Source organism: Mesoplodon densirostris, chromosome 1 (assembly GCF_025265405.1).
Source record: "Mesoplodon densirostris isolate mMesDen1 chromosome 1, mMesDen1 primary haplotype, whole genome shotgun sequence".
Lineage (NCBI taxonomy): Eukaryota > Metazoa > Chordata > Mammalia > Artiodactyla > Ziphiidae > Mesoplodon > Mesoplodon densirostris.
In genome coordinates, this window is record NC_082661.1 from 29,531,153 (window position 1) to 29,544,266 (window position 13,114).

The following is a 13,114-nucleotide window of genomic DNA, read 5'->3' on the forward strand; positions in this document are numbered from 1 at the left end:
CTTTTTGAACCTCTATTCACTAAAATCAGATTATAATAATTGAATATGCTTTGGGAAAATGTGAAGATTCTATGAAGCAGAATTGGAGCACAGAATAACATAATGGGCTCTCAGTGTACTTTGCTTAGGAATGAAACAGGACTTATGGTAAAGACAGTACTGGGTAGCTTCTTTAATATACTCTTTTCTCCTGAGATGTCCTATCAACACTATCCGTGTCTAAAAACTGTGCTCATACCTTGCCCTATAAACTGCTGTCTTAGTTACACCATCCCCATTTTTGCTAGTAGTGTCATTTTCCCAGTCACCTAAGTTTGAGACCTTGGGGATGTCTTCTCCTAACTCTAGTCATCTGGTACTACTGCTTCTGTGAATATGGACATTCTGACTACCAGCTGTTAAAATAGGCAGTCTCTCTCTTGCTTCTCCAGTTCTAGAAGGTTTTAATCAATAAACATTTATTGGGTACCTATTGCTTGGAAGATATTGAGCAGAATGGGAAGATCAGAAAAGTTAACACAGGCAGTACAATAAGAATGTTTATCTGGAATGAAATTATTGTTAAAGGATTTTTTAAATGATCATGCATTTTCTAAATATTGTAATAACTGATAAAAGATCTGGTAGAGGGTGGGGCCATTTTTATGGTTTGTGGCTGATATGATCTCAGGCTAGCCTGATCTGCATGATACGTAAGGGCAAGTGGTGTGAGTCAGAACAGTCTTATAGTGCGATCACCTCAAATTTGCTTATGATACATGAGTTGAACATTATTTATTGGCTGACAACGTTTCAGAGTTAAGTGTCAGTTGTGCATTATATCCATTTCATTCCCTAATTCAAGCAATATTATGAAAAACTAAGAGAATCCATCCAGAAAACAGAGGCTGGACAAGTTATTTTTTATTCTCTTTGCTTTTTATCAGTTAAAATAGCTAAGCTCTGCAAATAACATTTATCTGGTACAGACAAGGTCCCATACATTCCTAGGTAGTAGAAGTCAAATGAATGATACAGGTAAGTGCATTTATTGAAGGGAGAAGGTACAGTGGTCTGGGAGGGCTTCCTTTAAAGAAGATTTTAATTGATTCTATTTACCTCTTCCCATTTCCACTGTTACTACCATTGTTGCAGTTTCCTAACAACTTGGCTTCCGTCTCCTGTCTCCACTGTAAGCCATTTTGTAGACTCACTGGCCCTAAGGTACTGCTTTCCCATACTTCCCTGCCCAAGAGGTTACAGAGCCCTCCAACCTTAGTCCACCTTGTCCTGTTGTGGTCCCACTGCTAGCCTTTCAAGGCTTACACCATTACTGCCCAACCTCTTCTAACATGCTGCCCTTATTTCCTTTGTATCCATCTTTCTTACTCCCATCTCTACTCTTTCACTTTGTCCTTTGTTTCCGGTAATACATGCAGATAATGCATAATTTAAAAGAACAGAAAAATATGTAGTGAAAAGGAAGTCTGTCTCTATTCTCTAGCCATCCAGTTGTCCCTCCCCACAGAAAAAGTGCATTCGAGCCTTTCAAAATCTGGGCCTAGCCTAGCATCCCACTCCTTTCCGTCACACAGGCTTCAAGGAAGCTCAAATGCTCATTGTCTTCAGTCTTCCCGGAGGACCCTCCAACACACAGCCACGTTATGGGCTTATTAGTTTATTCTGTTCTTATTGCTTGGATGGCTTTCATAAAGCCCTCACTGGATCAGCATTCTGGCACGTTAATAGGTGGCTGCACAAGAACACGCTGACTAGTCCCTTGTCTCAGAGGCCCTCTCCGTTCCTCTGCCTCTTTCCTTACTCCACATTGCCGATTTCCCGTCTCTTCCGGAGCAGGAAACCAGCAGTACCCAGTGGAGAGCCCACGTACCTTCGCGCGAGATAGCTCGGCGGGCGGCGGCGAGAATTTTGTCCCGTCCGCTCCCCGTCTCTAGTCGCGGGGCGAGCGCGGCGTCGGTGTGCGTGTCCGCGCAGCCGCAGTGCCCCGCGGGTGGGCGGGGCCGGCTCTTGGCCGCGGTTGGTGCGGCCCGGGTGGAGACTTCGCGTGCAGGCTGGGGGCGGTGCGTCACGGATCGGTGAGGCGCGGCCGAGGGGTCGGCGTCTGTCCGGAGTCTCCGGCTGGCCCCCTTCTCAGTTAGTGCTTTCCCCTGGGCGGGGAGGAGCGGCTGTTGGGAGGGGGGTGGTGTCAAGACGCTCACCAGGGGCGACCCACGGGCCGGCTCGCGCGGAGGGCTTGGCGACGGGGAAGCGGGCTCTGCGAGGAGGGAAAAGAGGCACAGGACTCCTCAGCTCGGCCTGCGGGAGGGGGCCAGGTCGCGGGAGGGCGAGGTGGAAAACGGAAGGTGGGCCTGTCACTCACGGGGCTGAGGCTCCGTTCCTTCCTCATCCAGGAGGAACTAGGATGAATATGACTCAAGCACGCGTTCTGGTGGCTGCAGTGGTGGGTCTGGTGGTTGTCCTCCTCTACGCCTCCATCCACAAGATCGAGGAAGGACACCTGGCTGTGTACTACAGGTGAGCGGCACGTGCAGTCAGCTGACTGACTAGAGCAGGTAGAAGGGAGACTCCCATTAGAGTCTAGGAAGTTGTTCCCTCTGCGGTGTCAGGGAGCTCTTTCCAGTCCTAGGAAGTGACTTTCGTCGCAGCTCTAGGGAGAGTATGGGAGCTGTGGCAGGCTTTTGCAGAGCATCCTCCAGGTGTTGGACAGTTTCAGTGCTATGTACATTGTGTGCAGAGATTAGGACTCCCTGCAGTTGTTCCTAGTAGTCAGTAAATTCAGTCATTTGCAGAAAAAAATGAAGGGTGGAAGGCAGTGGTGACTCCACCTGTGGCTGAAGAAATGGTTAAATCATTGTTAAATTCCACACAGCTGTACTGGCTTTTAGTTTGCAGCTGTAGGTGCTGTTTAGAAACTCTGGTCCTGTTTGTGGTTGTTTCTTAGATTTTTTTTTTTTTCCTTTAAAAAGTTCTGGTGTCTGGTTTGGGCTTGTAAGGCCATTAAGACCATGACAGTTGTTAAATTCCTGGACCTTGGGAGACAAACACAGGATTGTGACAGACACATCCTCCTCCCCTTTCCCTGTCTTTTCGAGTTGTGGAAAGCAGTGGTGTGGAATGTGTTGACCTCTAGCTGAGATGAATAGCTTTTCCTTCAACGTAGTTACCACCAGTTCTTTTGATACAGAGGACAGTTTGGAGAAATTGCGATAACGATGTATTTGAAAGAGCTTCAACTTTTTGCTGGCTTCTGTCATCCCATAAAACCAATATTTCTACTTTTAGATCCATCCAGAGTCTTAGAAACAGTCTTCCCTGTGAAGCACTAATTTCAAATACAATTTTAGTGGTATGTCTTAGCAGGTGGGTGGTCTGGCATTTAAAAAATGACAGACTAGTCTGTATTTCCATCTAGTTCAGCATTGTCTTCCTGATAGTAAAGCCAAGGAAAGAATATTTCAAGGTATGGCTCTCAAAAAATTAGGGATGGACCTCAAACAGTTAATCTTTTATTAGCTATTTGTTATGAATTCTTTGCAAACCTATTTATATTTTCAAGATAGGAAAGTAAGTTATATTAATTTACTATTCATTATGTAAAATAGGACTTCTTTTTTATATTTGCCTCCAAATTACCTCCTTTTTATAACTTGCAAAATGTGCTTTCATGTTTCTCACATTCCAGAATTTGGTGAACAAGTCCACACTTATATCTATCTGTAGTCTTATCCCCTCACCCTTCATCTTTCGTGCTAATTTGTTGTTGTTGATTTTATAGAGGCTTTATGCCCCCAGTATTTTTTTCTTTGTTCCAGATAAGTTTCTTTTTTTATTTAAAAAATTGTTTAAATTGTTAATTTACAGCGTTGTGTTTCAAGTGTATAGCAAAGTGATTGAGTTATACATATATATATTTATTTATATATATTATTTTTCAGATTATTTTCTTATAGGTTATTACAAAATATTGAGTATAGTTCCCTGTGCTATACAGAAGGTCCTTGTTGTTTACCTATTTTATGTATAGTAGTGTGTATGTTAATCGCCCCCACATTTTAATTGCTTTGTAGGTAGATTAAAAGAATCTTGAGCATCAGAAATTCTCCTTCCTTGAAAGCTTGTGTTATCTATTTTTTATTCAACCTGGTGATTAAATGTATTGTGTTTTGATCTGGCTCACGCTATGTACAATTAAAGTACATCAACTGAGAGCCATTCGAGTTTTTTTCACAAGTAGTTCTCAAAAGGTTAAAGACCAAAGAGAATCTTTATACCTGAGAGTGGTGCTGGAGACCCAGAGGTATGGTTGGTAGAACTTGTGAAACAAGGTGTAACATTAATTTGATCTTTTCACTTCTGTAGGTGTGGCAGATATTTTAGGGACCAGCAGTTGTTCATCATTAGTAACTTATATTAGTGAGGCTTTAGCAGATCAATAGCATGAGTAAGAGTGAATATTTATTATAGCATTTTAGATTTGGAAAGAGAATTTCTCTTTTTATAATCTTGTCAAATTGAAACATCTTTTTGCAGGGGAGGAGCTTTACTAACTAGCCCCAGTGGACCAGGCTATCATATCATGTTGCCTTTCATTACTACGTTCAGATCTGTGCAGGTGAGTGATTCCTAGGGAAGCCCCCGCACTGGATAGACAGGTGCGAGCGGAACAGTGACCACATTCATGGGTGGAGATAGAGTTCCTTATTTCTTAAGCTAATGGTAGTATTTACTTAAATATAGGAGTTAAAAATTCAGAGTACAGTTGTCACAGCATAAGTTATGGTTTTGAACCACGTCACTCTCTTGAGGTATATTAGAAGTATGAGCTAGGCAACTTGGAAGGACTCACTTCTCCCATCTATATAGTGGTATGCAGCAGGTTTTCTGTTGCTGCTGTCAAAATAAAAGCAGGACTTTGAAACACAACTAGAGATATAAACCAGTGATAACTTGGTTTAGAATGGTGTTTGGTTTCCATAGAGGCAAGCTCCTGGGCTACTGTTAACATGGAGGATCTGAATTTTTATACACAGCTTCTCTGCTTCACATTTTTGCCTGGTACATTAAGCATAATTTTATGCGGAACATTAGTGAGTGTTCTATTTTGACAGCATCCCAGAATATCTTAAATAAGCGGCTGGTTCTTGAGAACAGACACTTAGTAAATATCTTTTGAGGTAACAAGATGACAAAACAGGATTAGATTGTTACTACTTTTGCAGGCACAGTGTGATTATAAATCTTTGGATTCAGAAGTTTGTCTACTATCCGCTGCTGATTTTTCAGGGCTCGGGAAAATTCAATGTATTTAATCTTGTAATTTAAAGTCTAGGCTTCCTGCTAAGTGAGATTTTCATTATGAGTACTTAAATCCTCCAGATTTCCCTCCAATTCCCTTTTAGATGGCTTGGGGCAAGAATTGTGTCTGTTAAGGTGAAGTGTAGTGTTCTTCCCCTAGTCAGACTGATTTCCATATTGTTTTCCCATATTTATTTCATTCACTCTTGCCTAGGCTGATGCTGTCACCTCTTCTCTCACCATCTCTCTCTTTATTCCTTATTTCCTGTCTCAATCTTGCCAGCCTTTTTAAGGCTCATCACAGATCCTTCTCCTCTTCCATAGCCTTTAAAGTCTGTATTGTAAATTTTGGCCCTTGATCTTATTTCCTTTAATGATGTTGTATTGTTCTCTTAAGTTTTTGTGTGAATTTTTTTTTCCAGAAAGTCTCCAAGCTTCTTGAAGGCAGGGGTCATAACACATTTATATTTCTGACCTTTCTACTTGTGGTGAAAGTTGTTAAATTGAGCTGATTTCTCTGGAAGTGGTATGGTGTAGTGAACATGGGGCCAGAAACCCGTAAACTAGGTTCTGGCTCTGGCTCTGCCACTAATTGTTTATATGACTTTGCAGAAATCACTTAACCATTCTAGACTTCAGTTACTCCTCTGTGAAACAAGGGGTTTTATTTGCATGAACCCATCAACAGCTTAAGTAGTCTATATTGATGTTATCAATGGCATCATCAGACCTTAGAGATCAGGGGCTTTTTTTTTTTTTTTTTTTGCGGTACACGGGCCTCTCACTGTTGTGGCCTCTCCCGTTGCGGAGCACAGGCTCCGGACGCGCAGGCTCAGCGGCCATGGCTTACGGGCCTAACCGCTACACGGCATGTGGGATCTTCCCGGACCGGGGCACGAACCCGTGTCCCCTGCATCGGCAGGCGGACTCTTAACCACTGCACCACCAGGGAAGCCCCCAGGGGCTTTTTTACATCTTGTTCAAAGCCAGGCAGGTTTGTCTCTGCCTTCTTGGAGCTTAGTATGTTGAGTCATACTGATGCAGAGATATATAAAAGAGATACAGACAATAAACAAATGGATTTTAGAGTTTAATTACATATATAACAAATACACAGTGTGTGTGTTTATATATTTATGTGTGTGTGTGTATTCATACATATACACACACACACACATAGAGTGAAGCACTGTCATAAGAAATGAAAATGAGGGACTTCCCTGGTGGTGCAGCGGTTAAGAGTCCGCCTGCCAATGCAGGGGACACGGGTTCAAGCCCTGGTCCGGGAAGATCCCACGTGCCGCGGAGCAGCTAAGCCCATGCACCGCAACTACAGAGCCTGCGCTCTAGAGCCCACGAGCCACAACTACTGAGCCCGCGTGCCACAACTACTGAAGCCCACGCATCTAGAGCCCATGCTCCGCAACAAGAGAAGTCACTGCAATGAGAAGCCCACGCACCGCAATGAAGAGTAGCCCCCGCTTGCCACAACTAGAGAAAGCCCGTGCACAACGAAGACCCAACTCAGCCATAAATAAATAAATAAATAAATAGATAGATAGATAAATAAATTTATTAAAAAAAAGAAATGAAAATGAAATTAGTAAAAAGATTTACTGCTGGAGTCAGTGCGACTAAATAGAAATGGTCTGTCTTTATATGTGAAACTGTAACGTTCTAGGAAAGAATTATATTAATAAAACCCTTTTAAGTTGTTTTCATAAGAATGAGATAGAGAAACTTATTTTTAGGAATTTTGGGATCACATTAGAAGACATAGCTTATACAAACAAATGGCTTAACAGACTTGGCATTTGAAAGGAATATTTAAGACATCTTGGGGAAATGTGAGATCCCATATATGATGTAAGAAAAAAAAACTATGTTTAGAAAAATATAAAAACCTTCAGCCTTTAAAATATATATGTACATAACAAAACCAAAGACTTTAAAAATAAACATTCATACTGGGGAAATAATTTTTGAGGTAATATAAAAGAAGTATAAAAGTACATGAAGATAGGATGTTAAATTGAAGATTTAACATTTGAACTCTTTCCTAGTTCTACTTGGTTTGAAAATTGACTAGAGAATATTCTTTAGGTTTAAGTAAGAATGTATATTTAAAGTTGATTTGGAAGTTGAATTTGGTGAATGTTTTGAAGGAAATAAAATAAATTGAGCTCACCTCTATCAACTTCCCTTACTCTACCTAGATCCTGTCACTAATGTTTACTATCACCCTTTTAACCCCAGACTTAATATTCTATTCTTTTTCCTCCTGGAATTTTATATGAAACTAGTTATCAAATCCCTTCTCTATTGTATCTCCTGGGTTGAAAGCTTTAAATTTCCATGGCCTTTTCTTCATTAACCTAAATAAATTACTACTTTAGCTTCCCAGCTGGTTTTCTTGCCTCCAGATATGAGAGATAATGAGAACCACAACACACATAAGCAAAGGAATCAAGGAAAGGTCCTGTTTTTGAAAGGTTTGTTTGTGGCTCTGTATAAGATGGACTAGGGAGAGCACAAGCCCCCCAGCAAACATTCAGGGCCCTCTACCTAACATCATCATGTTATGTTCTCTTCTCAGAGTTTCACCTCTCATCAATATTGTCCCTTCTGCTCCAGGCAAGCCAACTGCTTCCTGACACCTATACACACAGTTTGTCCTCAACTTTGTGTATTTGAATAGATACGTATTGAATTTAAGATGCTTCTCTGCCTTATCTGTTCTTATTTCTCCTTCTCTAGACTGGGCTTATAAATATTTCACCTCAGAGAGCTTTTCAAATGATTATTTTACTCTATCACTTAATACCTAACAATTCAGTTTATACTCTGTTATTTGTACCTGTTATGGATTGCTTTGTAAGGATTTTATCTCCTGTGTTGGATTGTGAGCTCTTTGGAAACAAGGACCATGCTTCTTTTTTCCATTGTATTCCATAAAGTACTATGTTGCTGTGGGCTTAATATGGTGCAGTGTGTCCAGAATACACTCATTATTTGCTCGCCTGTTGGAAGCCTTCAAGTGCAATAGGGAGTCATTCTGGATCCAAACCAAATTGTGACAGGGGCAGAGTAATTAAGTACCAGATGGTTGGTTCACAAGGAGGAAGCAGTGCTGATGGTGACATTTCTGTTAAAAAGGAAATTGAGAGACTGTCTGAGAAATCTGTAGGACCTGAACTAAAATATTGACTATAGCTTTAGAGGAAAAGGTTGGTGTTGAGCTCAAGGGCCCCTCTGAGTTGAAGACTGCTTGTATGCATATAATAGTTATCTCTTGCCTTCATTGTAACCATTAATATTAGCAGTGGAATCAGAGTTCAGAGTACAAATCCTAGCAGTAGTATCCTTGTGGGTAATCCATGTAGTTTGCAGTCCCAGGCCAGCTCCACGCAAATAAGGGACTGACTGAGAGATTGAACATTGAAACTTTCAGATAGAGCATTGAAGCTTTCCTGGTGCATCTTGACTCAGACATCAACTGTAAAATATTCTGTCTCTGGTCTTTCATGTTTGCCAGGATACGAAAAGAGATTGCTCTGATAGCTAATCTTTGGGGACTAAAATTGTAATGGAGCTCTCCTGTACTTACCTTTCAGCAGTTCTCTAGAGATTTTCCTTTGGGACCAGTGGTTCTTTGATGTTATGTGTGCTGAGTATTGATGAGATATTTTTTCCTCCCCAGACAACACTGCAAACTGATGAAGTTAAAAATGTGCCTTGTGGAACAAGGTAAGCGTTCCCCTTGCTTACCACCCTCCCTTTGGTTCAGATGTATTTTCTGTTCATAAGCTGTGATCACTTAAACACCTTTCAAATAGGTATCATAGTAACCCAGGGGGATTTCTCTTCAGAGCATTATTTGAGAAAAGCCCTGTCTCCAAATAGGACCTTTCCATCTTAGGAGCCATTTGAAACTAACAGTAGATAGTTTAAAATGAAATCAGCTCACCTTGTCATCTGTAGTATTAAATGCCATCTAATTTAGAGTTTCTGATTCAGTAGGTCTGGGATGAGACCCGAGAACTTGCATTTCTAGCAGAAGTCCCACGTGATCCTGAGCTGGTCTGAGGACCTTACTTTGAAAAATCACTGCTGTAAAGTTTTGGGGCAAGAAAGACAAGCAAGGCCCAAATTATTTTTAGAGTATAATCAGTACATTGAATTGTATCAGAAGAAGAGTATAAAGTTCAGTGTATGTTTTAAATTCTGTATTTTAAATGACCAAAATATCACAGAAATGTTCTTAAAGAGGAAGCAAATTCTCTCTGTTTTAAGTTAACTTATTTGATACAAGTTGTCCCTAGGTCTATCTGTAACTTTTTTATGGATTCCCTTTAGAGATGACTCAAAATTGGCAGCTGATGAGATGTTGGGTAAATTTTATTTTTATCTTCATGGATGGAACCCATGTCCCCTGCATCGGCAGGCAGACTCTCAACCACTGCGCCACCAGGGAAGCCCTCTAGTTGAGATTTGCTACAACTTGCAAAGCAATCTGAAAGTCCTCAGTGTGGGGAGAACATTTTGTTGGTAAAAGATGAAAACTCACAGAGATGGAGTACTGTTCAAATCAAAAACTTAATTAGGAGGTCTGAAGTAAGATCAACCTTTTTAATGTTTGATTTTTTTTGTATTTGTCAGATTTTTTTCAGTGAGCAGGTATTATGCTTTTTTATCAGAAAAAAAAATGTCATTGTAAGTTGGTAGGAAGGCTTAGTTGTATAGTTTCAAAATCTCTTAACTTCATGTATCTTAAATTGAGGTTCACATGTTCCTCAGGGTGTGTGCTGGTAGGCCAGGAAGTATAGGAGGCCATCAATTAACAAGACCTATCTTTCTGGAGTGTCAGTTTTACTTCAAGGTTTGGGGGAAAATTCTTCTTTTCATATTAGAATAAATACAGATGAAAAGTAGATCAAGATAAAGCAGGGAATCAAAAGAATTTCAGCCTGTGGCTGGCCTCCATACCTCTGGGGAACCACTTTACCTGATTCCTTGATGGAGAAGTTTGAGAAGTGCACTGCCTTAGCTGTTGGCTTCATTTAATAAGGGCAGAGTGCTAAGCAGCTCTAGGTTATAGGTGTAGTCTTCCTGTGAGCTGATTTTGATCACAGCAGTTACAGAGGTGAGCTTTTGGTTATGAGAGAGCCAGGTGAGTGTGTGCAGGGTCATTTGAGTAGTGATCAGTGAGGTCAGTTTAATCAATCAGTAGTATATGTCTTTAGATTTTCCTCCTAAATTTCTATCATGTGGGATTTGTTTGATGATGTAGAATTAATCTAGGAACATAATAGGTTTGTATTTGGCTCACATTTTTCCATTTCTCTGTTTTTAGTGGTGGGGTCATGATCTATATTGACCGAATAGAAGTGGTTAATATGTTGGCCCCTTGTGCAGGTATGGTACCCATCTATTCTGTTATAGTTATAATCAGAGTATCTGTAACTGAGAGCTTCTCTAAGGAATAGGAATAGATTCCCTAAGGAAAGTTTTATGACCTCATTCATTTCTGATATATATATTAAAAAAATAATCACTGGAATATTTTCCATTCCTAGGGAATGGAGACAGAAATAGGTCACAAATCCTGGACAGAGCTGACTTTCTGCAACTGTATGGGTTACTCTGAGCTGAGCTGAGTGTATCTAAGAACAAGACAGTCATTGATTATTTCTAGAATTTCTAGAAAGTAGCATTTTATCCAGTCAGGATGAGAAATAATATCATTACATGTTAAAAGTCTATAACTGATCAGTTCCTTGGCTACATTGATTTGTGACCATAGAAAAATCTTTTCTAGTTGAGATTTTTTTTTTTTTTTTTTTTTTTTGTGGTTCACGGGCCTCTCACTGTTGTGGCCTCTCCCGTTACGAAGCACAGGCTCCAGATGCGCAGGCTCAGTGGCCATGGCTCACGGGCCCAGCGGCTCCGCAGCATGTGGGATCTTCCCGGACTGGGGCATGAACCCATGTCCCCTGCATCGGCAGGCAGACTCTCAACCACTGCGCCACCAGGGAAGCCCTCTAGTTGAGATTTGCTACAACTTGCAAAGCAATCTGAAAGTCCTCAGTGTGGGGAGAACATTTTGTTGGTAAAAGATGAAAACTCACAGAGATGGAGTACTGTTCAAATCAAAAACTTAATTAGGAGGTCTGAAGTAAGATCAACCTTTTTAATGTTTGATTTTTTTTGTAATTTTTTTATTGTGATAAAATACATGTAACATAAAATTTACCTTCTTAACCACTTTTAAATATTCATTGGACATTACATACATTCACATTGTTATGCAACCATCACCAGCATCCATCTCCATAACTCTTTTCATCTTGCAAAACTGAAACTCCCTACCCATTAAACAAGAACTCCTCATGCACCCCCTCTCCCAGCCCTGGCAACCACCATTTCTGTCTTTCTGACATTTCTGTCTGTACTTTCTTTCTCTATGAATTTGACTACTGCAGGAACCTCATAAATGGAATCATATAGTATTTGTCTTTTTGTGACTATCTTATTTCACTAAGCATAATGTCCTCAGGGTTCATCCATGTTGTAGTAGCATGTGTCAGAATTTCCTTCCTTTTTAAGGCTGAATAATATTCCATTGTATGTATATACCACATTTTGTTTATCTACTCATCCATTGATGGACACTTGGATTACTTCCATGTTTTAGCTATTGTGAATAATACTACTATGAACAAGGGTGTACTTGGGTTACTTCGAGACCCTGCTTTCAATCAAAAGATCTGCCGTTTTCAGAAGACCTAAATGGACATTTCTCCAAAGAAGACATACAGATGGCCAGTAGGCACATGAAAAGCTGCTCAACATCACTAATTATTAGAGAAATGCAAATCAGCACTACAATGAGATATCACCTCACACCAGTCAGAATGGCCGTCATTTAAAAGTCTACAAATAACAAATGCTGGAGAGGGTGTGGAGAAAAGGGAACCCTCCTACACTGTTGGTGGGAACGTAAATTGGTGCAGCCACTACAGAAAACAGTATGGAGGTTCCTCAAAAGACTAAAAATAGAGCTGTAATATGATCCAGCAATCCTACTCCTGGGCATGTACCCAGATAAAACTATAATTTGAAAAGTTACATGCACCCCAGTGTTCATTGCAGCACTATTCACAATACCCAAGAGATGGAAACAACCTAAGTGTTCATTGACAGATGAATGGATAAAGAAGATGTGGTACATACATGCAGTGGAATACTACTCAGCCATAAAAAAGAATGAAATAATGTCATTTTGTAGTGACATGGATGGACCTAGAGATTGTCATACTAAGTAAAGTAAGTCAGAAAGACAAATACCATATGATACCATTTATATGTGGAATCTAAAATGTGACACAAATGAACTTATCTATGAAACAGAAACAGGACAGACTTATGGTTGCTGTGGGGGAGGGGTGGATTGGGAGTTTGGGATTAGCAGATGCAAACTATTATATAGAGAATGGATAAACAACAAGGTCCTACTGTATAGCACAGGGAACTCCATTCAGTATCCTGTGATAAACCATAATGGAAAAGAACATGAAAAAGAATGTGTACATATGTATAACTGAATCGTTTTGCTATACAGTAGAAATTAACACAACATTGTAAATCAACTATAATAAAGTTTTTGAAAAGATCTGCCATTTTATTTTTATCCTTACTACTAAAATTTGCATGCTTACTATGTCAGGATACTGTGTTGGCAAAAGCAATTTTAAAAGGTGAAGTTAGAGCATTTGCCTTAAGGGCTTTTTATTTTACTTGAGAAGACATGATACTGACC

At 40.2% G+C, this 13,114-nt stretch overlaps 1 protein-coding gene across 2 annotated transcripts in view; it reads left to right on the forward strand.

Annotated features, from left to right (window-relative positions):
• Positions 1–1,995: 1,995 nt before the first annotated feature.
• ERLIN1 (ER lipid raft associated 1) overlaps positions 1,996–13,114 on the forward strand; it is a 35,721-nt gene continuing 24,602 nt past the window's right edge. Inside the window, exons 1-5 of one of the 2 annotated variants that reach the window (XM_060100832.1) lie at positions 1,996–2,133; positions 2,391–2,514; positions 4,531–4,612; positions 8,996–9,042; positions 10,649–10,710. In XM_060100832.1, coding sequence (XP_059956815.1) covers positions 2,402–2,514; positions 4,531–4,612; positions 8,996–9,042; positions 10,649–10,710 — 304 coding nt within the window. In that variant the 5' untranslated portion in view covers positions 1,996–2,133; positions 2,391–2,401. The remainder of the gene's footprint in view (positions 2,134–2,390; positions 2,515–4,530; positions 4,613–8,995; positions 9,043–10,648; positions 10,711–13,114) is intronic. The other variant, XM_060100842.1, reaches the window with a different exon arrangement.